Genomic DNA, 27976 nt, shown 5'->3' with positions numbered 1-27976 from the left:
TAGTCTTAGTTTCACTGGGAGGAAAAACAAGTTACCAGGTACTTAATGTTGTTTTACTATACCTTGCAGTTTCACTATCTGTTACAAAAGTTGGAGTTGCTGCTAATGGGCTACGAAGGTCTTTTCGGATGTAGATTTTTTCTGTTGAAGCAGCACAGTTGGAAGATTTTTCTCGTGATACTTCAATGGGTTTTCTTTCACACTGAACAGCTACAAAAATGTGTTAAAACTATTATATCACAACACAAAATTTATAAGCAATTATAAATGTAAACTCTAGCAATGCTGCTGAGACATGATTACCACACTAAACTCTGAAAATAACAATTAGAAATTATGTGCAAGTTGAACAAAGTAGCTTCAGATTAGTAAAACTGGCAACTCTGCATCTCTCATTCTCTTTTCTATCCCCACTCCCCTGCTCCTGCGGTATATATGTAGAGAAACTCTTTATTTTTTAAAAGTTCACTATCAAGAAGGAAGAACTGAAGTTTGGAGTCACGAATGTATATGAGAGCTTAAAAATGAAATGAAATTTAATCAGTTGAAAACAATACTGAGAGGCCGCGTGGTGGCTCATGCCTGTAATCCTAGCACTCTGGGAGGCCGAGGTGGGGAGGACAGCTTGAGTTCAGGAGTGAGACCCTGTCTCTACTATAAATAGAAAGAAATTAGCTGGACAACTAAAAATAGAAACAATTAGCCAGCCATGGTGGCGTGTGTAAGCTACTCAGGAGGCTAAGGCAAGACGATTGATCACCTGAGCCCAGGAGTTTGAAGTTGCGGTGAGCTAGGCTGATGCCACAGCACTGTAGAGCAGGCAACAGAGTGAGACTGTCAAGATAGAAAAGAAAAAGGAAAAGGAAAAAGAAAAAGAAAAGAGGAAAGGAGAGGAAAGGAAAAAGGAAGGGAAAAAGGAAAGGAAAGGAACAGAAACAACACTGAGAGACACAAAAAGGCCTCTAAGATAGATGTTTTTTTTTAACTAGGGGCAGAGAGAATGAGATGTGATTCAACTGCTTCATCTTTGTTTATAAAAATATATGTAATATGTTTTATAGGAATTTTATTTCATAATACTTAGAAAATAGTATAGTGTAGTTAAATGTACATTTTCTTACAAGGCCAAAATTCAAAAAGCTAAGTTCTACCACTTATTAGACCTAGAACAAATTTCTCCAACCTCTGTTTACTCAATTGTAAAACGGATAACAGTAGCTACTGCAGAGAATTACTGTGAGAATAATACATATGCTAAGCATATTACCTGGCATAGTGAGAGCTCAATAATAGCCATTATTATTATCTTACTCATCACTTTTTAGTAGTTTAATCAAAAAGTAAATCAGTATCAAGTTAGGCTTTTGCCAGGGTCAAACTACAATATATGCATGCTACACAGACATTCGATAAATATTTGTTGAATAAAAAATACATATGTACTATTATATTTTTAGTTCAAAAACTATAAATTAAAAAGCACATATTTCACATATTTTAATGTATTAGTTTGAATACACTTCTAGTTTGCCAGAATCCTTTAGAGCTAATACATACAGTCTTGTTTCATTCCAAACGCAATACATCTCTGTAGCCTGCAGTACTGACAGCGGTTTCGATGGTGTTTATTAATAATACAGTCCTTTGAGCCTCGACATGAATATACTAAATTTTTTCGGATACTTCTTTTAAAAAATCCTTTGCAGCCTTCACAAGTTACTGCTCCATAATGACGTCCTAGAGATAAAATGTTTAAGAAAATACAGAAGTCCTATTATTTCAGAACAAAAATGAAATAAATCCATTTCTTCCCTTTAAACAATGTATTAGATGAAACAGATATTTGAGTTCCTGACACAAAAAACATTTTTAGGAGTTATTAAACAGAAAATGAAACAACTATATTCTCTGATAAAACAATATGAAGTATTTTTAATTTTGTAAGGTAAGCTTAACAATGGTACAGAAAATTTGGGAAAGGGAACTAAATCACCCATAATCCCATTACTTAACATAAAAAACGATTTTCACTTCTGAGATCACTTTCAAATTTTAGTTTTGTTATATACTGTATTACAGATATTTTAATCTGAAAACTATGCTCCAGAAAAAAGGATAAAATGTCAGCTAGTATTTGAAATACAATAATATCTCCTCACTGTGAGTTTCACTTTTGAAATTTTTGAAGAAATCTTTTACATTTTGATTAACCTGTTATTTCACAATTTCTTTTGCATACCTATTTAAGAATTGAATCCACTCTAGAAAAACCTCTAACAGAATTTTTGTATTAAAGCTTTGGAAAAGATTAACAGAAACAAACTAGGCCCTAAAACTATATCTCATTGGCATTTCTGAATGTTCATGAGCAGACATGTATTTTTGGCATGAAGTAACAAAGAACAGAACTAAAATGACTTAACCCTGACCACTAGTAGAAACAAGCTTTGAGAATAGCCCGCTCAGTTATGAAGAGAATTAAATAAAGGTTAACCAGGGTTTTTTCTATTAACTTCAACAACTCAAATTATGCTATATTTTGGAAAAGAATATATTAAGAATCACAAGTCATTTTTAAATGTTTTCTTTGCCAAAATTTCTAGTCTTCATATTCAAAAGTTTTCTACATGCTTCCCTTCAAAAAGTGAAACCTTTTATAATCCACTGAAATATGTATTTTATGTCATTACACAAATCAAATTAAACTGAAGTAAAAAAAAAGGTGAATAAAAAACTTTGGGAATCCAACTGCCCATCAATACATGAGTGGATTAATAAAATGTGGTATATGTATATCATGAAGCACTATTCAGCCACAAAAAACAATGGTGATATAGCACCTCTTGTATTATCCTAGATAGAGCTGGAGCCCATTCTACTAAGTATCACAAGAATGGAAAAACAAGCACCACATGTATTTATCATCAAACTGGTATTAACTGATCAACACTGAAGTGCACATATAGTAATGACATTCATCAGTGTTGGGCAGGTGGGAGAGGGGAGGAGAGGTGGGTAAATTCACACATAATAGGTGCAGTGTGCACTGTCAGGGGGATGGACACACTTGAAGCTCTGACTTCAGCGAGGCAAAAGCAATATATGTAACCTAAACATTTGTACCCCTGTAATGAAATTTAAAAAAAAAGAACTCTTGTGAAAAAATTAAATTTTGTAGGCTACAAATATGAAACATTAAAATGACATGCTCCTCTATTTTTCTTTTTACTTTTAGAAGAAACATAATACTGTGGTAACTATTTTAACAGAACAACACGTACAGGAAGTTATTTTTAATGTTACCTGATGCTTTGTCTCCACATACAACACAAAGATCAAAAGCCTTATTTGGTCCCTGGTCTGTGGAAGAATTGTCTGTTAAGAGCTAAAAAAAAAAAAAAACAAAAAAAAAACAACCCTGTTACTCAATAACAATCTCATTCCATAAAAAAATGAAACAGTCTTGCTTTTTCACAAATTATTCTTTTTTTTTTTCTTTTTTTTGAGGCAAAGTCTCCCTCTGTTGCCCTGGCTAGAGTGCCGTGGCGTCAGCCTTGCTCAGAGCAACCTCAAACTCCTGGGCTCAAGCGATCCTCCTGCCTCAGCCTCCCGAGTAGCTGGGACTATAGGCACGTGCCACCATGCCCGGATAATTTTTTTTTTCTATGTATTTTTAGTTGGCCAATTAATTTTTATTTTAAGTGAGCGGGATCTCACTCTTGCAAGGGCTGGTCCTGAACGCCTGACCTTAAGCAATCCTCCCGCCTTGGCCTCCCAGAGTGCTAGGATTATAGGTGTGAGCCACTGCACTCAGCCCCAAGTTATTCTTAAACTTTGAACTCTATGATTATATATATCAGTTAAACTAGTTGTAATTTTCTTTATACATAGGTGAAAATTTCAATGTTTTAAGAAACAAAGACATTAATTAAGAATATCTTTTAATTTATTCTACAATTCCATTAAAGTAACCAAACCATTCAACACACAAATACCTGAATATTTTTAATGCATTTTACCCATTAAACACTAAATATCATTCATATGGAACATGTCAAATTATTACAGTAATTATCAGTCCTAATATAAAATTTGTCTTTAAAGAGCTCAGAACCTTTCCACATGGAGTGAAATGACAAAAATAAGCTTATAATAGCATAAAAATATAACTCTAAACTTTTTAAACAGAAAAGGGGTTATAAATAAATTTTGTTGAGTAATTATAATTATGCAAATATGACTGCTATACAAAGGTATAAATTTTTCATTAATGAGTTAAGATTTGGGTTAGAAGTAGATTGAGAGCAGGCTGGGTGTGGTGGCTCACGCCTGTAATCCTAGCACTCTGGGAGTGCCGAGGAGGGCAGATCACTCAAGGTCAGGAGTTCAAGACCAGCCTGAGCAAGAGTGAGACCCCGTTTCTACTAAAAATAGAAAGAAATTAATTGGTCAACCAAAAATATATAGAAAAAAAAAATTAGCCGGGCATGATGGCACATGCCTGTAGTCCCAGCTACTCCAGAGGGTGAGGCAGGAGGATCACTTGAGCCCAAGAGTTTGAGGTTGCTGTGAGCTAGGCTGACATCACGGCACGCTAGCCCGGGCAAGAGTGAGACTCTGTCTCAAAAAGAATAAAAAAAAAAAAAAAAAAAAGTTGATTGAAAGCATGCACTCTGGAGTCTGATAAAGGATAGCATATCAGGGACCAGAAATAGGGCTGGGGAGGGATGGCTTTAAGCAAATTATTATGCCTCTTAAATTATATAAAGAGCTTATCACTAGGTACAGCTAATAGGATACTTGCAAAGGAATACTAGAGTTTCTTCTTTAAGATTTATCTTTCAACCTTTTCATCATTTTCTTTCATTCTTTTGAAATGTGAACAAATCATCAATTCAATCTAAAAATATGATTTGAGACCAGCTGGGGCAACATAGCCAGACCTCATCTCTACAAAAAAGTTAAAAATTAGCCAGGTGTGGTGGTACACCTGTAATTCACAGCTACTCAGGAGGCCGAGGCAGGAGAATCGCTTGAGCCCAGGACTTAGAAGCTGCAGTGAGCTATGAATGCACCACTGCACTCTAGAGCTTGGGAGATAGACCAAGTCTCTAAAAAAAATAAATGAATGAGCAAATAAAAATTAAAAGTGTAATATGGTATTTAGTGAACACTTTGCCCCTGCTTTAAAACAACAAAGCAGTCCTCTACTATGACTCTTTTTGTCACTTAGGTTATGAATGCCTTCAGGAAAAATTCTGGTTATAAGAACTTTAAATGGTTCTTAAAATGACTGTCCCTTACTGCGTAACATGTAACATCATTCCTTCTTATATCACCACAAAAATCAATCTTTAATAAGTTTTTAAACAAAACAAAAACTTCTGGTATTTGATGTTCTTTGAAAGCATCTATGACAAGTATCACTCTTTTCCTTAGTAGAATACCTACTGCAAATGGTGCTAATCTTTTATCTGCTATTATTCTTAAGGGTAGAAGAGATATTGAGAGGTTAAGGGAGTTGCCTAAATCCCATCTTAGGTCATTAGGCCAAAAATTAAATCTTCTTGGCCCAGGGGAATTCTAACCTTTACCTGTTACATCTTTCATTGCTTTTAGAAATGATCCATTAAAGTAGGCAAAGTACCAATATCATCCTTAAAAATAGATATTTTTAAAATTGCCTTGTCTTTGTCAGACAGAGAATTTTTTTTTAAAGGAGTAACTTTACAATGGAGAAACCTGACAAATACCAAACCACTTCAGCCAGGTGATCAAAGTGAACCTTATCAGTCATAAATCATGTTGAAAGTAAGTACCTTTTATATGATGTGATAAAGTAGCACTATGTATTCTTCATCCCCAAAACCCATAAGCCCTGTTCAATCATGAGAAAAACATCAGAGTCCAATAGTGGTGTATTCTACAATATATCTGGACCAGTACTTCTCAAAATTGTCAAGGTCATCAAAAACAAGGAAAGTTTGAGAAACTGTCCTAGCCATGAGTAACCTATGGAGACATGACAAGTAAATGTGATGTGGTATCCTGGAACAAAAAAAGACACTAGGTAAAAACTGAGGAAAGCCTAAAAACCAGTGAACTTTAGTTAATAATGTATTAATATTGTTTACTAATTGTAATAAATATATCATACTAATGTAAAATGTTAATAGAGGAAACTGTGTGTTTGGAGGATACTATGGGAACGCTGTACTATCTGTTCAATTTTTCCGCAAATTTAAGACTCTTCTAAAAAAATCAAGTCTATTAAAAAATTAGCCAGGAGTGGTGGTGCGCACCTGTAGTCCCAGCTCCTCGGGAGGCTGAGACAGGAGGATCACTTGAGCCCAGCAGTTTGAGGTTGCTGTGAGCTAGGCTCATACCATGGCAGTGTACTCTGGGCAACAGAGCAAGACTCTGCCTCAAAAAAAAAAAAAATCAAGTCTGTTAATTAAAAAATAATGTATGTTGTAAATATTTTGGTAGATTTTTATCTTCCTGATAAAATAGCTTCTTATAAGCCCTTAATTATGGACCTACACCTTTTCTACCTTAGTTTCCAAAAATAATACAAATATCATTGGAAGAATACATACATCAGGCAAAATTTCATGTTTTATGAATTGGAAGTTTTTCAATCCTAAAAAAATTTTATTTCATCAGTTTTTCATCACAAAACATGGGACCCCATTTTAAGTAGATACCCATCCAAAAAGTCTCTGTAGACAAACTCAAAGGTGTGTTGTATTTGTATTCAATCATAGCAACCAGCAGTAGAAACATCTATATAATCACAGACATGTAGTGTCTAAAAATCTTAACTGGGTCTTTGGAGAATAATGTAATTTTGTAATGCCAACAATGATTAAAATAATGTAATATTAATCTATGCTACTGACCAAGTTCCAGTGGAAAGCAGACCATGCTAGACTGACTAATTGTTATGTCATGAAGATGTATATGACAACAGAGGAGGTACAATGCTGAAGCTGGCAGTTGCTATAGCAACGTCTTGATATGGCAGCTTCTTGCTCATGGCACAGGCAGCTTGGTTCTAGAAACAACAGCTACAGGAGCTGCTTTATATTTGACAATTTCCTAACCATGCAGAAGTAGGAGGTCTCTTAGAAGCTCGTTTTGCAGCCCGTTCCTACAGTTATTCCTGGAAATCTAGCCTAGAACTATTTCTTCAGTCTTCCCAGAAAAACAATTCTGTGAGGCTGGGCATAGTAGCTCATGCCTGTAATCCTAGTACTCTGGGAGGCTGAGTGGGAGGATTGCTTGAGGTCAGGAGTTCGAAACTAGCCTCAGCAAGAACAAGACCTTGTCTCTACTAAAAATAGAAAGAAATTAGATGGATAACTAAAAATAGGAAAAATTAGCAGGGCATGGTGGTGCATGTCTGTTATCCTAGCTATCCTGTTATCCTAGCAGGAGGCTGAGGCAGGAGGATTGCTTAGGCCCAGGAGGTTGCTGTGAGCTAGGCTGATGCCATGGCTGATGCTCTAGCCTGGGCAACAGAGCAAGATTCTGTCTAAAAAACAAACAAACAAACAAACAAAAACCCAATTCTGTGAGCTCTCTATATCCTATATTAAATTCCTTCCTGGCCACTCTTGCCAAAATGGATCTTACTGCATGCAAAGAACCCATTAAAATGAGTGTGAGGACTGTGAAGCAAAAGTACAGTGGCCCAAAGGAGAGGGCTGTCACGACAGATACTCTGTTTCATATAACTTTACACAAGATTTTTTTTCCCTACCGAATATGCATATATCTAAAGCCTTAATGGCAAGACTTACAATTACGTATTTTCTTTTTTTTCTAGTGTAAGATCAAAAGACATTTCTATAGTTATTTACCTGGAGGTGTTGTGCAGACAGATCAGGAGTGGTAAAAAATAGTTGGTTGACACCTGCTGCATCTGGAGTTGTGAGGAAAACTTTTCCTGGAGTGGAATCTTGCCTGGCCAGAATGACTTTGCTTGGAGTAGAAGCATCATGATTTGTCAGAATGAACTGCTTGCCTTGTGTATTATGATCAAGCGCTGTCACAATCTGGATTTTCTGCCCAGTTTGCTGCTCTGTAACAATCTAACACAATCATGTCAAATTAATAATCAATTCAACTCAATCTTTTCTCTAATGATCCAATTTTCTCCTATCTTCAAAGCTAGGAAATCACACCATTACGCATACATATGTTCACTATAATACACACACACAACCCCTTTTTAAACTAGCAATTGTACTTCCATAAAATTCTAGCCTACAGAAATAAACAAATGTGTAAATAATTAAAGGTATGAGAATAGAACACTTTGACTGCACTATTTTCTTTCCTTCCCCTTCCTTCCCACCATCCATTTAGACAAACATATTTTGTTTGTCTAAATATGTTTACTTATGTCTGCATTATTTGCAGTTCTGCACCCTGGGATGTGGCGGTGAACCAAATAAAACTACTGCCCTCATGATGCTTTTATTTTAGTGCGGAAAAACAAATAATAATAAATAAGCAAATAATACTGTCAGGTGGTACTAAGTGCTATGACGAAAATCAAGGAAAGGTGAGGTGAGACACTGACAGAATGACAACAATGAAACTCTAAGGAGATGATTACTTTTGCACAGATGAGAGAAGAAACATACCAAAGTATAAGACCACGTAGGGGAAGAGCAGCCCAGGCAGAGGAAATAAAACAGATTAAGGTGTCCCTGATGCAGGAGAGAGTGTGTTTGAGAAAACTGAGGCACAAGGCCCAGCAAGACAGCCACGTGAGTGAAGCAGAGTGGAAGACAGGCAGGCACTATGGTAGGAGATGGGATCTGAGCAACACCTGGGGCCAGATCTTATAGGACTTTTAGGCCCTAAAGTCTAGGTTTCCTACTGTGTGAAATGGAGAGCCATTGGAGGGTTTGGAGCAGAGGAGTGGCAGGATCTCACTTTTTGAAACAAGATCACTCTGGATTTAGTGTGAAGAACAGACTGCAAATGTTCAAGAGCAGAATTAACGAGATCAAAAAGGATACCATTGCAGATTCGGTTAGTATCTGGTTAGCACATATGGGCAGAGATACTGGCCAGGAACAGAGTAGTAGCCATGCTGGGGGTGAAAAGGTGACAGGATGTGCTGATGAACTGGAGTGGAATATGAGGAAAGAAGAGACAAAGATGATTACAAAACTTTGGCCTGAGCAAATTGAGAGGACAGAACTGCTATCTACTGAGATGGCGTAGTCCGGGGGAAGAACAAGTTCATAAATAAACCATCCCAGCATTGAGGGTCCTGAAAAGTTTTTGTTGATATGGATTGTATCAATTGATATATAACATTAGAAATTCAAAGAGAAAATTTTTAAATATTTGATAAATTTAAAAATCAATGCCCACGAAATGTTAACATAATTTTTTAAAATGAAAAAAGTTCATTTTCCAGACAAACAAAAATTTAGTGGAGAGAGTAGCACCATTTTACACTTTTGCAAACTGCTGTATTTTTTTTTTAAATATACAGGGTCTCAACTATGTTGCCCAGGCTGGCCTCGAACTCCTGGCCTCCAGTGATCTTCCCACCTCAGCCTCCCAAGTAGCTGGGAATACAGGTGCAAGCCACTTAACCCAGCTAATGTCTGGTTTAACAGAAGCTGGAATCTCATATCTGCCTCTTCATTCAATCTGTTCTAATATGTTATTTTGATTAAAATACATAAAGAAAATCCAGCCTCACATCTATTGGTTGAGAGGGGGAAGGGTATTTTAACAGCCTTTTCAAACTGCGGAAATTGTTCTTTGATACATCAAAACTCAACAAGTGGTAGCTTTTTAAAGGTTAGGTGCAATGTGGCATCAGAAACTATATTAAAATCTGTTGGTCTATGCTGCAATTTGAATGGATCCTTTTCTTATGCATGATTTTATAATATACACTGGTCATTTGGAAAACAATGGTTCACTGAGTTATGTATACCTTTTAAATATTAACACATTTCATCATGTATCATCACATGTCATATAGCCTTGTGGAAAATTCTACTGTATACTTGTGAGAGAACAACAGTAAAAGACATAATATTTAAGTATTATTATGAAAACAGTTTGGACCTTGCTGATTCTCTGAAAGAGTCCCTATACGATACTTTGAGAAACTCCAGATTATGGTACCTCTGACTAAGGAATAGGATATACCTGTTTAAAAAATGAAGATGTCTGTATTGACACAAACTAACTCTTATTGGTCCACCAAAACTGGCCTCAGATTTTATATCCTACAAAATACATTCCCTGGTCAGGTCCCTACCTACTCTACAATGCTTCATTAGCTGTTTTTCTTCTCTGCTCCCATAGCACCCTATACAATCATCTATCATAGCACTTACCACATTCTGTTGTGACTGTTGATTATTCAACTATCTTTCACTAGCTTGAAAAGCTATCTTAGGGGTTATCTTTTATATCTGTATCTGCAAAACCTAGCATATACATTTATTGTAAATAATAGAACTTTGGTGAGTCAGTAAATGAACTGTAAACTAGACGTACCTCTCCCATTTGTTGCTCAATAATTTGATGTGCAATTTCTTCTATAGTTGCCATGATCTAAATGCCAAAATGTCCTGCCAAAAATTAAAAAAATGCTTTTTAATAATTATACTCATAAAAACATATTTATTGAAGAATTTACAAGTAAAATTATGATATTTAGAATTTGCTTTGAAACAATGCAGTCGGGGTGGGTAGGACTGGGAGGGATTAGACAAAATATAATACAATTGTTCAAATATTGACAATTGTTGGACACAGTTAACTGGTGAATTTTACATATATGGATTTATGAAACTATTGTCTGCTTTTGTATACTCTGAAAATATCTGAAATACTCTGAAATACAAATACAAAACTATTCAACACCTAGCAATTTCCTTTTCAAATATACTGAAGCATAAACAGAACTCTGATATGGAAAAGGAGTTGTAGATTATTGATTTAAATAAGGGCAACCCTATCTGTGAACAAACTCATCACTGTAGCCATTTAACACACTCTTTTATCAATATTTTGTAAAACACTAAAAAAAAAATAACAAATCACATCCATTAAAAGATTTCTATAGGCTACTTCTGGGAAAGAATGGGCAGGTAGAAAATTATGTGCATTTGGCGGGTTTCGCTCTCTTCATAAATATTTGATTATTCTGCAGCCGAGGGAGCCGGACGCGTGAAGAGGTAGTGACGCCATCACTGCCAGAACAGACTGCTTCGGTTCCCCGATAGCTACGTCTGTGGATTTTAAAACTTATTTAGATCAGGCATGTGGAGCTGCCAAGGAATTTGTCAATATTTACTATGAGACAATGGATAAAAGAAGACGGGCACTAACCAGGCTATATCTGGACAAGACTGCTTTAATATGGAATGGAAATGTTGTTATAGGGCTGGAAGCCCTAACTAATTTTTTTTGAGATGTTGCCTTCTAGTGAGTTCCAGGTCAACATGTTAGATTGTCAACCAGTTCATGGGCAAGCTACCCAGTCTCAGACTACGGTTTTTGTCGTGACCGGTGGAACTGTGAACTTTGATGGAAAGAAACAACACTACTTCAACCAGAGCTTCCTGCTGACTGCTCAGTCCGTTCCTAACAACACTGTAGGGAAGATTTCAAGTGGTTGCTTCTGTTTTCAAGACTGGGGGGAAAGTCCATTCTCCTTTGGTACATTAGTTCCAGCAACAAATTTATGTGAAATTAATTCATTTCATTGTAGAAGCACTATAAATACTATGTGCTGAGATCAAATTTCTTTAATAATTTTTTATTCCTAGCAGCTACCAGTTTGAATTGTTGCCCTTAAGAGCTTTAATGCTGGTTTTTTACATGCCTTATATACATTCCACTAATGACATTCTTATAGTAGTATCAAACATACACTGTGAACCCAGCCTACCACAAAAATAAAATCCTTTTATAATACCAAAAAAAAAATAAAATGATTTCTCTAGAATTCTGTGATTTTTCTTCATTAGTGGTAATCTTATATACATATTAAGGTTAATTTGAATTTAATGCATAACTGTCTCCAAATGAATTTGAGAGCCTGTAAGATTAATGGACTGATTTTGACTTTCACTTTTTCTCTATATCATTCAGTGAAGAATACAAAATTTTATTTGTGACTTTATAGACTGTATATATCATATATTCACTAATATTCTATAATTATAATAGCCAAATCATGTGAATTTTCTTTTAGTGACTTAAAAATATTAAATGCATCAATTAATTGTGCTAAAAGCAATCCTCAATATTTAGCTTGATTATTCAATTATCTCTTACTAGACTGAAATGGGGTGGCCCTAACCTCTCTGAAACCAACAGAGGAAGAGACAGCTTTGCTCTCTAGGGGCCTGTGCCCTTTGAGCCTAAGGTGACTGAGGCAGCCTGGCTGATCTCTGACCCACCTTTGGAGACACTCCTCTTTTTTTATTGTTTGTTTTTTTTTTTGAGACAGAGTCTCACTCTTTTTGCCCGGGCTAGAGTGCTGTGGCATCAGCCTCCTTCACAGCAACTTTAAACTCCTGGGCTTAAGCAATCCTACTGCCTGTCTCCCGAGTAGCTGGGACTACAGGCATACACCACCATATCCAGCTAATTTTTTTCTATATATTTTTAGTTGGCCAATTAATTTGCTTCTATTTATGGTAGAGACGGCCTCTTACTCTTGCTCAGGCTGGTTTCGAACTCCTAACCTTGAGCGATCCACCCGCTTCTGCCTTCCAGAGTGCTAGGATTACAGGCGTGAGCCACCAAGCCCAGCCCCAACTAATTATCTTAAGATTCAAGTCTAGGAAGGCACAGATACAGTGACATAAAGTCAAATCTATAATCCTATTTTGATCATTACCTATTTCCCTTCCTAAACTATCCATAAATATATACTTGTATGGAAATAGATTTATGAAATAATTCAAATACATCCTATAATCCTGTTCATTTTTTAAAATTCCGTTACTAAACAAGAGGGAATTTATCTAACTTAATTAAAAATCCTGTCAAATTCAGTTCTACTAAAATTCAGATATTTACAGGACATTATTACTCACTTGGATAGACAAATTAAAAATTGGTAATGACAAAACCGGTGAGCATAAAATAGGTATTTGGCATGGACAGATATTTACGAGAGTGTATCAGTCACTTTGAGTGTGACAAAAGCTCAAATGCTAGTTTAAACAAAAAAGACAAACAGGGGAGGGGGAACATACACTGCCTGCTAGGACAGTGGTAGAGCTGACCTTGGAGAAAATTGTAGGTCGGGTCTCAGATGCTGTTGAGAATCTCCCTGTTTCTATGCTCAGCTTCTATGTGGCGTTTTTTTTTTTTTTTTCAATGTTGTATAGTAAAGCGTCAGAAAAGGAAAAGTAGTCTTTTTTATTGAAAAAGAGTCTCACTCTGGTGCCCTGGCTAGAGTGCCGTGGTGTCAGCCTAGCACAGCAATCTCAAACTCCTGGGCTCAAGCCATTCTCCTGCCTCAGCCTCCCCAGTAGCTGGGACTACAGGCATGTGCCACCATGTCCGGCTAATTAATTCTGTTTTTTGGTAGAGATAGGACTCGCTCTTCCTCAGGCTGGTCTCCAACTCGTGAGCTCAAACGATCTGCCGTCTTGGCCTCCCATAGTGGTAGGATCACAGGCGTGAGCCACCACGCCCAGCCACTTTTCTAATTCCAATTTAAAAATCCTTGTAATGCTTTCTGATTGGCTCAGGTTAGATGATATGTTCTCGTTCTGGATTAATTACCATAGTTGGGCCAAGAAGAGGAAAGGGAGGGTTATGATTGCCAGCTTCCATTTTTGGAAGTCCTATTTCCCAAAAGATGGAGACTTGCATAGACATGGCTACAGATAGATTATCATGAGCTAGACAACCACTTCAATTTATTTCTACTCCTGATACACAAAACTCTTCAGCCAAAAGTCCACTGAGCATTATTAAACTATTCAAAAAATTTAAATCACTACTGACTCCAAATTTCTATTGTTAGTTGGGGAAATCTCCAGAAGAAAGGGGAAAAGCTCTTATTCTCATACACCAAGAGGTCTACTTTTGGCCACATTCAGATGAAGGTCCTTCTAATTTCTTGTAAATTTCCTTAGTAAAGGACAAATTTAGCTAAACAGGCTGTCTGAAATAATCTCCAAACTAGAATTTCCAGAGAATTCTCGAAATTAATTTTGCTTTGTTCCCCACAAATAAACATGCTATAAACATAACAAAACAAAACAAAAAGGGTAAAAGGGCCCAAGAAGTGAGGGGCAGGCAGCCTTGCAATCCTCAACATTCAAAACTTAAGGACTGGAGTTTAAGAACCCAGCTGTACTGATACACAGAATCTTCTTGATGGGGAGGGACTACTGACAGAGTTCGAAAACAATCAAATTAGCTTTGGGTTGCAAGTCCAAATTTTATTCCCAGCGAGGAGGCTCACAAAGATAGATTCAGTGGCAGGGAAGAGAGACACACAATTTTTCATGTTTTCTGAAGAAAATTAAATTTAAAAGGAATCATTATTCTTTTCCGAGACAGAGTCTCACTCTGTTGCCCAGACTGGTGTGCAGTGGAGTCATCATAGCTCACTGCGCCCTCGAACTCCTGGGCTCAAGCGATCCTCCTGCCTCGACCTCAGGACCTCAAATACGAACGCTCATGTACAACTTCTGGAGGCACGAAAATCCGAAAGGCCTTAATTTCAAGTCTTTTTGCTTTGCTTTGCTTTTCTAGTTACTTGTTTACAGGCTGACCTACTTATTGAAGGTTATGGGACAACTTGGCAACATTTGTATTTTATAAAATTATATCTGTAAGAGTTTGAGGAAGGGTTTCTAAACAAAAGAGCTATTGGAAGCTCGGACGTGCCCAGTGCAGTGAGAGAGGACCCTAGACCATTCCATTTCTTTTCCTCAATAGACAGCGGCTACTCTCGCCCCATCTGTGTGGTAAAAGAAAAGTGAAAGCAGAGGGCGTCATCCTGTCCGTGTCGTGTAAGCACGAGAGTCAGTGAGCGGCCCTGGGGAAGGGGGTCCAAGCCTGGCCCGCAGCCCCGGAGCAGAGGGCCGGGCTCCCCCGAGTCCCGCCCGTGCCCGCCGTGCGCCCTCGGGCCCGGCCGCAGCTCCCTGGGGCGGGGGAAGCGGCGGCGCCGAGACGGAAGCTTTTCCTGCAGGTGAAAGGTCAGAGGCCCCGCGGGAGAGGTGGCCGTGCGCGCCGAGCGCCGAGCCGCTCGCGGGCTGTCCCGCACCCCGCCGCCGGGGCCACTCTCGGCGCCTCAGGCGTCCGGCCCGCCACTCCGGCCGCTGTCCGCGCTCGCAGCCCAAGCCGAGCAGCCCGCCGCGGCACCGGACCTTGATGTGGGACCCGCCGGCCGGAGCCCGCAGGCTGTGCGGGTGCGCCAGGGCTGCGTCCGTTGGCAGTTAGGTTGACGGAGCACCCCCGCCCCCCGCCGCGAGCGCTGGTCTCCCCACCCCGCACTTCTTACCTGCGCCTCTCCGCCGCCTTACCCCTGCGTCGGGCGCCGACCCGACTGTCCCACCGAGGCGGCTGCTGGACTGGGGGCGTTCCAGGAGGAAAGGTGGGAGAAAGCTGAAAGGAGGGGGGATCCAAAATAAAGGGGGAGGGACCTTGCTGGGTTTGTGTATTTGTGTGGGGGGGTCAGAGTTCGTGACCCCTCCTTCGGCTCGGCAGTGCGCGATCCCTCCCGCGCCTGCGCATTGGCGAAGCGGCGAGAGGAGGTCGTGACGTTCCCTGGGTGGGGTGGAGCTACCCGAGAGCTGAGCCGCGGCTCTGAAAGTCGACGGCCCCCTATCGGCTTGGAGGGAGACGGCGTCTCCTTCAGGTACTTTTAGGAGCCACATGTGTTTAGTATCGTGTTTGCCAAAGATGGTCGTTAAAGGAAATTTTGGGCCCGGCGCGGTGGCTCACGCCTGTAATCCTACCACTCTGGGAGGCCTAGGGGGGCGGATCGCTCGAGGTCAGGAGTTGAAAACCAGCCTGAGTGAGACCCGGTCTCTACCAAAAAAATAGAAAGAAATTAATGGACCAACTAAAAATATATATACAAAAAATTAGGCAGGCATGGTGACGCATGCCTGTAGTCCCAGTTCCTCTGGAGGCTGAGGCAGCAGGATCGCTTGAGCCCAGGAGATTGAGGTTGCTGTGAGCTAGGCTGGCGCCACGGCACTCACTCTGGCCTGGGCAACAAAGTGAGACTCTTGTCTCAAAAAAAATAAATAAAGGAAATTTTGAATCAGCGTTTCAGATTTGAGTAATGAAATAACGCAGTCGGTTTCAGGCAGTGCTGTTTCTAATTTCTGGAAAACTAGGCTCTCTCTGGATAGATTCCAATCAGATATTTAAACTTCTTTAGGTTGGTAGTGACTTATCTCACTTGATTGTTCAGTTACAGATTGAACTTCTTGTTCTACTACTTTCCCACCTCCTCACTACTTTACTTGACTAGTTTTTAAAAAATAAATTTCCTTTAAATATAACAAGCAGAGGCAGAATCATGTATAGTAAAGCAAATTTTACTTGTCAACTATTATGAATAAAGAGAGAATGGCTAAAGGGAGCAAGAATATAATCACTAGAATGTAAGTGACCCAAAGGCTGACTTTTGTGGTTTGTTCAGTAATGTATTTACCACAGGACAATGCATGCTGGTCAATAAAGATTTGTGAAATGAAAGGGCACTGATGAAATATTACATTCTGACAGTGACCACCTGTGACAGGGAGGTGTGGCTGGAAGAACTGCCCTATGTGCAAAATACTTTGTAGCTTAGATTTTAAGGGGTCCTCAGAATTTCTACTGTATCTAACTAGCATAGGTTGGCACTGTAGAAAAGCAGCCTTAGATTCAGGGCAAAAATCCAAGTTAGGGAAAAACAAATGTTTGCTGGGAACAAGAACATGTCTGTTATTTCCTTAGGGAACTAGGCAGCTGGACACAGGTAAAGGGCATGTAGCATTCCCTAAAAAGTAAAAATATGCTTTATGTTATGCTCCATTCTCTAAAAAGGTCCACTTCTGCCTTTTATCATCATTTGTTGTGTTTGGGTTGGTTTTAAGGCAGCCCCTCCACACCTCCCACATATCCTTAAGGTGGTCCCAAAGGTGAAAGCTATGAAAGTATAGTCATGCCAAGGATATGTTCTGAGAAAGTCATTAGGTGATTTCATTGTTATGTGCACATCGCAGAGTATACTTACACAAACCTGGATGGTACAGCCTATGACACACCTAGGCTATATGGTGTAGCCTATTGCTTAACCTAAAAACATAGGATAAACCTATACAGCTCAGTGCTATACTGAATGAATACAACTGTAACACAATGGTATTTGCATACCTAAACATAGAAAACCTGCAGTAAAAATATGGTATTATAATCTTATGCGACCACTGCTGTGTATGTGGTCTGTCATTGTCTGAAACATTATGCAGTACATGACTGTATACTACAGAGCCAATGGAAAGAGGTGGTCTGAGACATTTTCTCTATTCTTGGCGCAGAATATGCATGCCTATACTGATGCTTGTGGTTACCCCTTATCATCCAATTAATTCACTTAAGTCACAATAAGTTGACTTGTTGAAACTTGGAAGTAGAAGCTATTTTGGGAACATCATTTGTAGGTGAAGAAGAGTCTCCCTTAATGATGCTTCAGGAAAAGAGATCAATGATGTTCATCTTTAAAATGTGTGACTTGAAAAAAAGGTGTTTAGAAGACATCATCACAGCAGTGGTAGGTATTATAGTAAATTTATTTTCATAAATATAATACATATTAACAATATTTACAATGCTATTTTTTTTATTTATAAAGGATCCGTATCTTTATATGGACAATAAGACACAAACTACTATCACTTTAAGTAAAAAGCATTTCTAGAAATACATTGTAAGTCACTTAAAAAAATAGTATTTCAAGATTGGTTCTTACATGCTATGACCAACTCATATGAAAGGAGTTGCCCCCCTCTTCATCCTTTCCTCCCACCCCAAAGGAAAAGGAATTTGATATTTAGGCCTTTTGAAAATTTCCCATTACCTTTTATCATTTTAAAAAATCCTCCTAGAAACTCTCTCTTTTCCTATAGGGGAAAAACCATAGATAAGCTTTTCCTCTAAAAAAAGACATTAAAAGTGGCATAGGTTCCAGAATGATAAGTGTATTACAGGCACTTTGGAAAAAAAAAAAATCAGAAGGAATGGATAGGAAGGAATTTAATTCAGCAAATACTGAATGTCCACTGCATGCAAGGCACTCTGCCAGATGCCATGGGGGAATCTCAAATGAAGAAAAGTTGTTTTCAAGGACAGAATGTGCTAAGCATCACACAAAAGTTTATGAACTAAAGGTTATGGGAGCACAGAGGAAGAAGCAACTGGATTTAGTCTGCAGAAATAGGGGAGAGGACAAGGATCAACTATCACAGAGAAGTCTTAGATAAATAGGCAAAGATGGGGGCTGGGGAGGAAGAGGGAAAAAAAAGAAAGGAAACTGTGAACAGAGAAAGGTGGCGTCAGAGTTAGCTGAAACCTGAGGAAGTATTCCATGCCAAGCCAGTGGGAAAGCCGCTTAAGGTTATAAAAGCAGAGATGAAACTAGATTAGAACTATGTTTTTCAAAGACTGCTCTGGCAGTATTTAAAATGGAACCACACAAAGAAGGCATTGAAATTAGAAAAAATTATTGCAATCAGGGGAACAGGTAACAAGGACTTGAGCCAGGGCCTATGCAATAACAGCAGTGTGAAGAGGGTGGAAAGGATACAAGAGCAGTTGCAGAGTCTTGTTGAGACTTGGAGCCAGATTCTGGGGCCTTGAATGGTGTCTTTCCAATACAGAAGAAAATAAACAGATTTGGATGGGAAGAAAGTGAGTTGAGTTTTAGTCATGTAAAGTTTTAAAAGCTTAAGGACTCACATAGATATCCAACAGGTAGTTGCAATTGTGGTCTTGCGGGTGAGTGGAGAGAGTAGGTCTAAGATCTGAGTTACACAAAGTGGGCATTTTGGGACTGTGTTTGCATTGTAGAAGACAAGAATCCTGTCCTCACTTTCTTCTATTCAACTGAACAAATACTTCTTCTTAAAAGACTCAGGGAGCCCCCTATAGTCCCAGCTATCAGGAAGGCTGAGGCAGGAGGACCGCTTGAGCATTGGAGTCCAACTTGGGCAACAAAGCAAGACCCCATCTCTTAAAAAAAAAAAAGACCCAAGGTAGAAGCTATGGAAGAAACTCACATATTAGATACAGCATCTTCCTTCAAGGAGTGTACAGGACAAGAGAACCAGGATATACCTCTCTGGAAATCCCAGTGACTACATTTGATTGACTACAGTGGGTCAAAAGCTGAGCACAATGGAAGTACATTCCAAGACATATCAATATATGCTAACATTTACATTTAACTAAATTATCACATAGGAGGCTTTCCTAATTTCCAGATATATTCTACCAACCAAACATAAAATATACCTTTGGCTAACAAAACTACACTTTAAAGTTGTCTTCTTCACTTAGTTGTACCATTATAGTTTTAATGTGAATCAAGAGTTAGTCTATACAGAAGTAGAAAATTGACATAAAAAAAAAAAGAATAAAATAAAAATAAAAAAAAAAATAAAAAAAGAGTTAGTCTGATGGTCTCATTTAAAGAAATGCTACTAAACACTCAAAGAATCAAGCATCTGGGCAGCCCAAGGACAATAGGGGGATGTTGGGTATATCAGAGAATAGGGGGAAAGACATTAGAAAGAGGTTCATAAATGTGGACGATGCCAGAGACAGCCATTCTCATTTTTTTAGGACTCTGATGGGTCCTGTAATTTATAGTTGCCACAGATAAAGGAGCAGCACTAGTTGGGAACGCTCGCTAAGAGTTCCAGTCTTCCCCTAGTTCAGCCTGGCATCTGGTCTAGGTTATTTTCAGCATCTTTTTAAACTTCTTTCTCCTCCTTATGAATAAAAGGAGACACCTGGAAAAGGTTTGGATGGAAGCACATGTTATCTGTGTAATTAATACAGTATTCTTGGGATCTAGATACTCTTTATAATTTCTTCCCATTTACAGACCTAAATTTTTTTCCTCTAAACTGTTAGCTATCAAGAGATAATCTTTCAAAGTAGCTTTACAACAAATTGCATATAATTAGGATCTTGGATGACAGTGAATGAGCCAGGTTACATAAATAACAATGGGTCAATTTTAGTAAGTTATGAAGGACTGATAAAGGGGAATGGGAATGTAATACTATTCCACATTTCAAATATCTTTCTGAGGAGAAGGTAATCTGATAGCTTCCTCAAAGGCTATATTTTATATTGTCCAAAACCCTCCATGGGGCTAAGCCAATAGTTAATACAATCATACACGAGTTTCACATGTAATTAAGGATAATTACTGTAAGTTTGTGCCAGGTTTCCTCTCTCTCTCTCACAGTTTTGATTCTGTCAGTTCTTGGAAAATATAATGGCCTGGCTGATAATTTTTTAGACTCTAAGGCTTAAGCGAAATTATGTAGTTAGAAGGCTGAGAGCTCAAGAGGAGGGGGAAGAACTCCCCAATAACCTGTCTTGCTAAATGCCAGACTTAACGCAGAAGGAAGCACTTTATAATGTATAATCTTGGCCTCCAAAAAGGATACACCAAAAACTGTGCAGGAACTTTAACATGGAAGCCATATTTATATGACCTTGATTAAAATAAGTGAGCCTGTGGCTCATGCCTATAATCCTAGCTGAGGCGGGAGAATTGCTTGAGCTCAGGAGTTTGAGACCAGCCTGAGAAAGAGCGAGACCCCGTATCTACTATAAATAGAAAGAAATTAGCCAAACAACTAAAAACAGAAAAAATTAGCCAGGCATGGTGGTGCGTGCCTGTAGTCCTAGCTACCTGGGAGGCTGAGGCAGGAGGATTGCTTGAGCTCAGGAGTTTGAGGTTGCTGTGAGCTAGGCTGACGCCACCCCACTCTAGCCCAGGCAAGAGAGTGACTCTGTCTCAAAAAAAAAAAAAAAAAAAAAAATGAGCTGCAAAGAAATATTAGTTTACCTGGTATGGTAGAAAGACTTAGGAGATGGCATGTTAGGATTCTGTATGAAGTTGTAAGAGGATTTAAAATGATTTAATGGCAAGAAATAGCCAGAAAAAACTATAGCAGCCAACTCTAGATCTAGTAGGGACTCTGGTGCTGCAGTGGACAGCAGTCAAAAGGCCCCAGAAATGCACTTAGTAATTCTCTTGGCTGCCATTATGTATCACACTGAATTAGGAAATCCTCTATATAGAAGCAGAAAGGAAAATTCCTTTGCCCTTTAATGAATAATTCTCTGGATAACCTTGCCTTTAAGATAATTTATAGTGTAAATTCAGCCAATAAAATGTATTAATATATTATGAACATCGGGAATGACTTTTAATCACAGTGTTAATTTCATTTTTCTTTTACTAATCAATAATTTTATGTACAAGGTAGTTCCTATGTTAAACAATAAGTGCACCAGAATTATGAAAATAAAGCTTTCCTAATGAGGTGCACTGACACCTGGTTAAATAAAGGACTTTTTTAATTATCAGGGAGGCCATATCACCAAATGGTATATGAAGACCTTTTAAAAGTGAATACTATACAATTTCAGTTATTACTGGCTTAGAATTTGTGCTTTTCCTATATGGTAATTCCAGTTCATTTTGCAAAGCACAATATTATAGGAAATTTTTTTAAGATACAAATACCACCATTGCCTTGGGCTCAGAACTCTTAAAATAGCAGAAGATATTATATAATGTAATGCTTGCCATATTTTGCTATTTTAAAAAATAATATATTTATGTTTGTGTTGAACCGAGGCTTTTAAAAAAGACTGGACTTAATGAAAAGCCCATAGATTTAATTATGTGTGTTCCTCTGCAAATGAAAACATCCTTATTCCTACTCACAGTTAAAAAAGCACTCAGATTCTATCCCTTTGCTATAATTCTTTGTTGATGTAATATTAACTCATGCCAAAAGAGGTACATAACAGTAGAAATACTTTAGATAATATATTGAAATTTCATTTCACAGTTACTGAGGTAGAAGCTGGCCATATATTTTTCCATTAAAAGATATAAAAATCATCTAAGTTTATTGATTCAAAGACATGCATTTTTTCATCAGCAGTTTTATAATAATTCCTAAACCAAGCACTGCATGGAAATTTATTCCTTGATATGTGTTTTTAACTTACAAAGATTTACCACTAGTAAGAATGTTACAACATAAGGTAGAGAAAACAGTGTCGACTGTGTCACAGATAGTTAATACAGTATACAGTATTAAGTAGGTTTTCTATTCTCTAAAGAAATGGTACTTTAGAATTCAGTGTGAATCTCAGAAATAATTCTGACCATTAAGTAAACGTCAAAATTTTAATAAATAACATACATGAAAAAAACAAACAATTTCAAAACAAGTACTTATTACCTAACAAAATAATTTCTCATATCTGATGAAAAGTCTACTTGGATTTATCTTGGCAGTGTTCATTTTTATAAAACTTTTGAATTACATTTACTCCATTTTGATGAAATTCCACCTCCTTGGAGCCACAGAAGAGATGAAACCATTACTGCTACAATACTGTGCCTTCCTGAAATGCTTCTATCCACCTGTTGATAAGAAAAATCTGTTAGGCTTGTAAAATCCAGTCATCTGAGATACATGAACACGATATACATAATGGCTGGGCCTGTGGACCTGATTACCCCAACAGCATATGTAAGAGCTTTCCGACAGCAAACTGGCATTCTCTGTATATGGGACTGCCCTTTATCTGGTAAGTCGGTACAAAACTTGGCCTGGAAAGTAAGCCTCTTATTTCTGTGAGGCATGAAGAATGACCATTTCATGTGTAGAAGTTCTATGAAATCCTGATAATTGGTTATGAAAGTAGATATACTACCCAAGGCCTTTACTACAATTCCCTTTCTCTTTTATGTGATATTCTGACTCTATGCTTTTAGAAACACTAGCTATGTCCCTGTCTCCTCCTGCCTTAACTCCACCAACCAGTTTCCTTGTATATCCTCTAGTCCAGATCTGTTTCAATATTTTCAAGTAAAAGGAACCTGGCATCTTAGTTGATCAAAATTTTGTATGTAATATAAAAGCTTCTCAGAGTTCCACAGAAGTCTTTTCAAAATGCCTTAGTCTCAAAACAAAGTTTTATTTGACCATATACATAGCCTCAATTATTCAAAAGACACTTGGGAGTATAATTGCTTCTGAACTTTTTTTTCTACTTTCTTACTGTAGTATCATTTCTTATAGTAATACTTTATGTAAAGAAAGCCAAGGGAAGTAAGAAGATTTGAAATCACTCAATTAAATTAGTAAGAGCAGCCTATATTAGTAAGATTCAGCTCAAATTTCAAGGACAGAATTAACAATAATTTAAATTTTGAACATAAATAGCTTATAAATTGTATCATAATAGCAAGGCTTTTAAAAAGCCTCCCAATCTTTCCACTAAAATTAACACATTTTAATATTCTGTCATGTGTGAAAAAAACAAGCCATATGATATCAATCACGTCACAGAGAAACTCATAATTTAGCTTGGGCCAATTCTAAATGACAAGTAAGCTGATTTCCTTTACCCAACTACATTTAATTCTGTCTTGACAGCATTTCTATCCTGTAAAATTAATGATATAAGCAAAAGATGATGTATATTGAAAAGCAGTAATTTTTATCAGTTTGATGAATACAGAAAAAAATTGTAAGAAAGATAATATCTGACAGAATTTTAGGGTAATTACTATATTGTTGAAGTAATTTTTATAGAAAAGATAGTTAAATTACATAATTTAAAAATATTCTTGGGGGCTGGGGGAAAAATATTCTTCAGGTTGGGCATGGTGGCTCATGGCTGGAATCCCAGCACTTTGGGAGACTGAGGCAGAATGATCACTGGAGCCCAGGAGTTCCAGACTACAGTGAGCTATAATCAATCATGCCTCTGCACTCCAACCTGGGCAACAGAGTGAGACCCTATCTCAAAAACACAAATAAACAAAAGTCTTAAAGAAGTCTTACAGGATGTTTGTAACATTGTACCTGGTTGGCATTTAGGAACCCAAGCAATTCTGTTACATTAATTCTAACTGCCTTAAGAAACAACAAGCCTTGTTTACTCAAAGCATTCTTTTTTATTATCATTATTATTCACACACTTTTAAGCCCATTGAGGAAACATAAACACTGTTTACTGAAAAAAAAAAAAGAAAGAAAGAAAAGAAAGAAATGTACTTTTTGTGAGGGCAAAGTAAAAATCAAATAAAAGAGAGGTGAGCTGAACTATTTTGTTCAGAAGGGACCTTGACTTCATAGAGATATGCATATCTATGTTAAGCAAACTCACAACATCTAAATAAAGATTCTTATTGGAATTTTGAAGAGACTGTTTCAGCCTTTACCATCTAAAATCATATCCATTTCCTTCTACTCAGTCACCGGAAACAGCATGGGAGCCTCTTAATGCATTTGACCTTTTTCCCAAAGAAGTAAGTTTGCAAGCAGCTGTTTAAACTCCTGCTGTTCCATGGCACAATTGAATCACTGGCCTGCCAAAGTCTTGGAATGTTTCAAGGGAAGATTCTTACCCTCACTGAAGGAGAGGTCAAATGCCTCAGCTTCCCTTCCTTTCAGAAGATCAGCATCACGCTGCTTCCTCTGAAGTCATGTGTAGACAGAATACTTTATACACAACTACCTATTTTCTCTCCCGCCCCACCCCCTGAAAACATTCTAGATACCCTTGCCTTGTCTTAAAAAAATTCCAAAGAGTCTAAATAATATGTCAAGTCTTTCTAATTAGGATCTCTGATTTAGATTCTGAGTTGTCCTCATGCCTTAATGTAGGTCATTTTAACATCAATCCTTTAAAATAACAACTTGAAATCTCAGGAATAAAAGAAAAATGTGGTTAAATTACTTACTTCTGAGCTGAGTGAGCATCATCTGCTTTGAATATATAAAATAACATGTTTTTGTGCAGTAACTGAAATACTTTAGACTCTGAGTTCTCATCTTTGACTTGAGTAACAGTGAATCCTAGTAAAGGCTGACTCTCCAAGGCTGCCACGTCCTAAAAATACATAAATGGAGATTGTTTTTTTTTTAATTGTTTTATTTCGGTATATTATGGGGGTACAGATTTTAAGGTTTCAATAAATGCCCATTTCCCCCCCTCCCCCCACAAGTCTGAGTCTCCATCATGACCATCCCCCAGATGGTGCGCATCTCACTCATTATGTATGTATATACCCGCCCCCCTCCCCCCTCCCACCTGCCCAATACCCTATTACTGTAGTACCTATGTGTCCACTTAGGTGCTGTTCAGTTAATACCAATTTGCTGGTGAGTATATGTGGTGCTTGTTTTTCCATTCTTGGGAAACTTCACTTAATAGTATGGATTCCAGCTCTAACCAGGAAAATATAAGATGTGCTATATCACCATTGTTTCTTAGAGCTGAATAGTACTCCATGGTAGACATATACCACATTTTATCAATCCATTCTTGGATTGATGGGCACTTGGGCTGCTTCCACAGCCTTGCAATTATGAATTGTGCTGCTATAAATATTCGAGTGCAGGTGTCTTTTTTGTAGAGTGTCATTGGATCTTTTGGGTAGAGATTGTTTTAAATTGAGACAAAATTCAGAACTCTTGATCTATATAGCTCTAATTTAATTTCATTTACACACATATAAAGCAGTGATAATTCTAGCAACTTACTCGTTTTCCATTTATTCAACAATATTTACTGAGCCACCCTTCCCCATCTACCCCATGCTAGACACTGTATCTACTTTTGGCATGTTCACATCTATTGAATTTCACATTATTTTCATGACAACCAAAGATAGTAGGTGATTATATGACTTTCATTTTATGGATGCAGAAAACATAGCTCAGAAAGGTGATTTACCCGGATCCCACTAAGGAAAAATGTGGACCCTAGAATAACGGTTTTCACAGGATGTTGGAACACAGGATGATCAGATAGGAGAAAAGGACAGAAATAAACAGCTAGAAGTTATTTATAACCCAAACAAAAGCCTATACTTTTTATTTTATAATTTTGTTACAACCTCCAGCTATATTTCTCTCAACAACCCAAAGCCTATCATATCTATGCTGATATCTGATCAATACAATCTGGGGAAGACAGTAAAGGGAGTATCACTCCTGAGAGCTTGGCAAAAAGGAAAAGAAGTTTCCTTTAGTGTTTGCCTTCAAGAAGTAGTTAGTAGTCACATGATACCAAAAACACTTGTATTTTAATAATATGGAAAAATTCCTAACACATTTGAGTAAGAGCTCTCCAGGAACAAAGCAAGAATACTGTTCACATTAAAAATAACAGCAACAACACCTCCCCTTCCAAAAGCAAAACAAACAAAAACCCCACACAAAACAAATGGATTTTATAAATTTGTAATTATTTCAGCTGGCATTATCAAACAAGACCCCAAAATTACTCATCTTTAGATTTCAGATCTTACCTCACTTGCAGCGTATGTATATAGTACTTTATTTTTTATGACAAACCACAAGTGTTTCCAAGGTTTCTTATTGCCCTTTGATCTGTACAAGTAGCCACTCATAGAAGAATCTTCTGTGTTTGCTGATACCTAAATAAGCAAGCCCCATACATACAAAGTTTAATGTTTTTCACACAAATTATAATAGCAACAAACTTGCTTGTAATCATTAGGTATTGAAAGCAATAACCATAACAATCATAGAATATTTCAGAATTAAATCTACATTTTCAAAGTGTGCTAAGGTACAAACTGAATACTGCTATTAATGTGAGCATTAAAAAAAACCCAAAACTTTTCTTTTAGACGAAATTCTAGAATTTTTGCTGGTTTAACTGTGCCTGTATGTGTTTGTACATGTTTCTTTGTGAGTTCAACTGTATTTTCTTGGTTGGTAAGAGAAGAAAAATAATCCCAAAAGTCTAAGATGCTTTTAAAGCTATAATATGTGGACGGTATAAGTTGTTTATTACTCTTATTTTGGAGTATTAGGAAAAAATTCTTTGAACCTTTAATTCTGTTCCTAAAATAACTTTCTAGACTTCTCAAAATTATATTAACAGAATAGTAAATAGAAAATTCTACTCTTAATGAAGGTGATTTTAAGGAACAGATTAGTCTTTGTTTCCCCAATATTGGTCTGCAAGAAAAGAAACTAATTTTTGCTTCATAAGAGGTTGAAAATGTTTTAATCTCTATGTAAAAAGATAGTCAACTTCTAATGATTGTAATAATGGCAATTCAGAGCTGGGTACAGTGCTTCATGCCTGTAATCCTACCACTTTGGGAGATGAGGTGGGAGGATTATTTGAGGCCAGGAGTTCGAGATTAGCCTGAGCAACATAGCAAGAGCCCATCTCTACAAAAAAGATAAAAAAAATTAGCCAAGCGCAGTGGCATGTGCCTGTAGTCCCAGCTACTTGGGAGGCTGAGGCAGGAGGAATGCTTGAGCCCACAAGTATGAGGTTGCAATGAGCTATGATTGTGCCACTGCAAGAGACCATGTCTCAGGAACAAATAAGAAAAAAAAAAAAATTCAAAATCGTTTTTTAAATGTAGAGACAGTAGAGACATAAATAAAAAACAACAAGAAAACCACATTTAGGATTTGCCTTGTTAGTGCTATGGCAGGCATACTCTTAAGGTGGCTTCCCATGGTGTTTGCCTTGGAGAGTCACAGTGTTGTACAGTTCCCTTCCCTTGAGTATGGACAGGACTTGTGACTGGCTTCTAACTAAGAGAATATGGTCCAGCCTGAGCAAGAGCAAGACCCCGTCTCTACTATAAAATAGAAAGAAATTAATTGGCCAACTGATATATATATAA

General features: G+C 37.6%; 2 protein-coding genes and 1 pseudogene across 3 annotated transcripts in view; 1 reads left to right on the top strand and 2 right to left on the bottom strand.

Annotated features, from left to right (window-relative positions):
• The window catches only part of NR2C1 (nuclear receptor subfamily 2 group C member 1), a 49038-nt gene extending 33274 nt beyond the window's left edge, over positions 1–15764 (bottom strand). Inside the window, exons 1-6 of the mRNA XM_012775288.3 lie at positions 15530–15764; positions 10546–10619; positions 7866–8096; positions 3304–3385; positions 1558–1737; positions 63–210 (exon numbers count right to left, since the gene is read on the bottom strand). Of these exons, the coding sequence (XP_012630742.1) occupies positions 63–210; positions 1558–1737; positions 3304–3385; positions 7866–8096; positions 10546–10599 (695 nt within the window). The 5' untranslated portion in view covers positions 10600–10619; positions 15530–15764. The remainder of the gene's footprint in view (positions 1–62; positions 211–1557; positions 1738–3303; positions 3386–7865; positions 8097–10545; positions 10620–15529) is intronic.
• Positions 11283–15008, top strand: LOC142873432 (NTF2-related export protein 2-like; annotated as a pseudogene).
• A 6327-nt stretch (positions 15765–22091) lies between the features above and the next one.
• Positions 22092–27976, bottom strand: part of FGD6 (FYVE, RhoGEF and PH domain containing 6) — a 116257-nt gene continuing 110372 nt past the window's right edge. For both annotated transcript variants that reach the window (XM_076007100.1, XM_076007101.1), the window contains exons 19-21: positions 26612–26740; positions 25040–25188; positions 22092–22708 (exon numbers count right to left, since the gene is read on the bottom strand). In XM_076007100.1, coding sequence (XP_075863215.1) covers positions 22672–22708; positions 25040–25188; positions 26612–26740 — 315 coding nt within the window. In that variant the 3' untranslated portion in view covers positions 22092–22671. The remainder of the gene's footprint in view (positions 22709–25039; positions 25189–26611; positions 26741–27976) is intronic.

This window comes from Microcebus murinus, chromosome 10 (assembly GCF_040939455.1).
Source record: "Microcebus murinus isolate Inina chromosome 10, M.murinus_Inina_mat1.0, whole genome shotgun sequence".
NCBI lineage: Eukaryota > Metazoa > Chordata > Mammalia > Primates > Cheirogaleidae > Microcebus > Microcebus murinus.
This window is presented reverse-complemented; position numbering and strand designations above follow the sequence as displayed.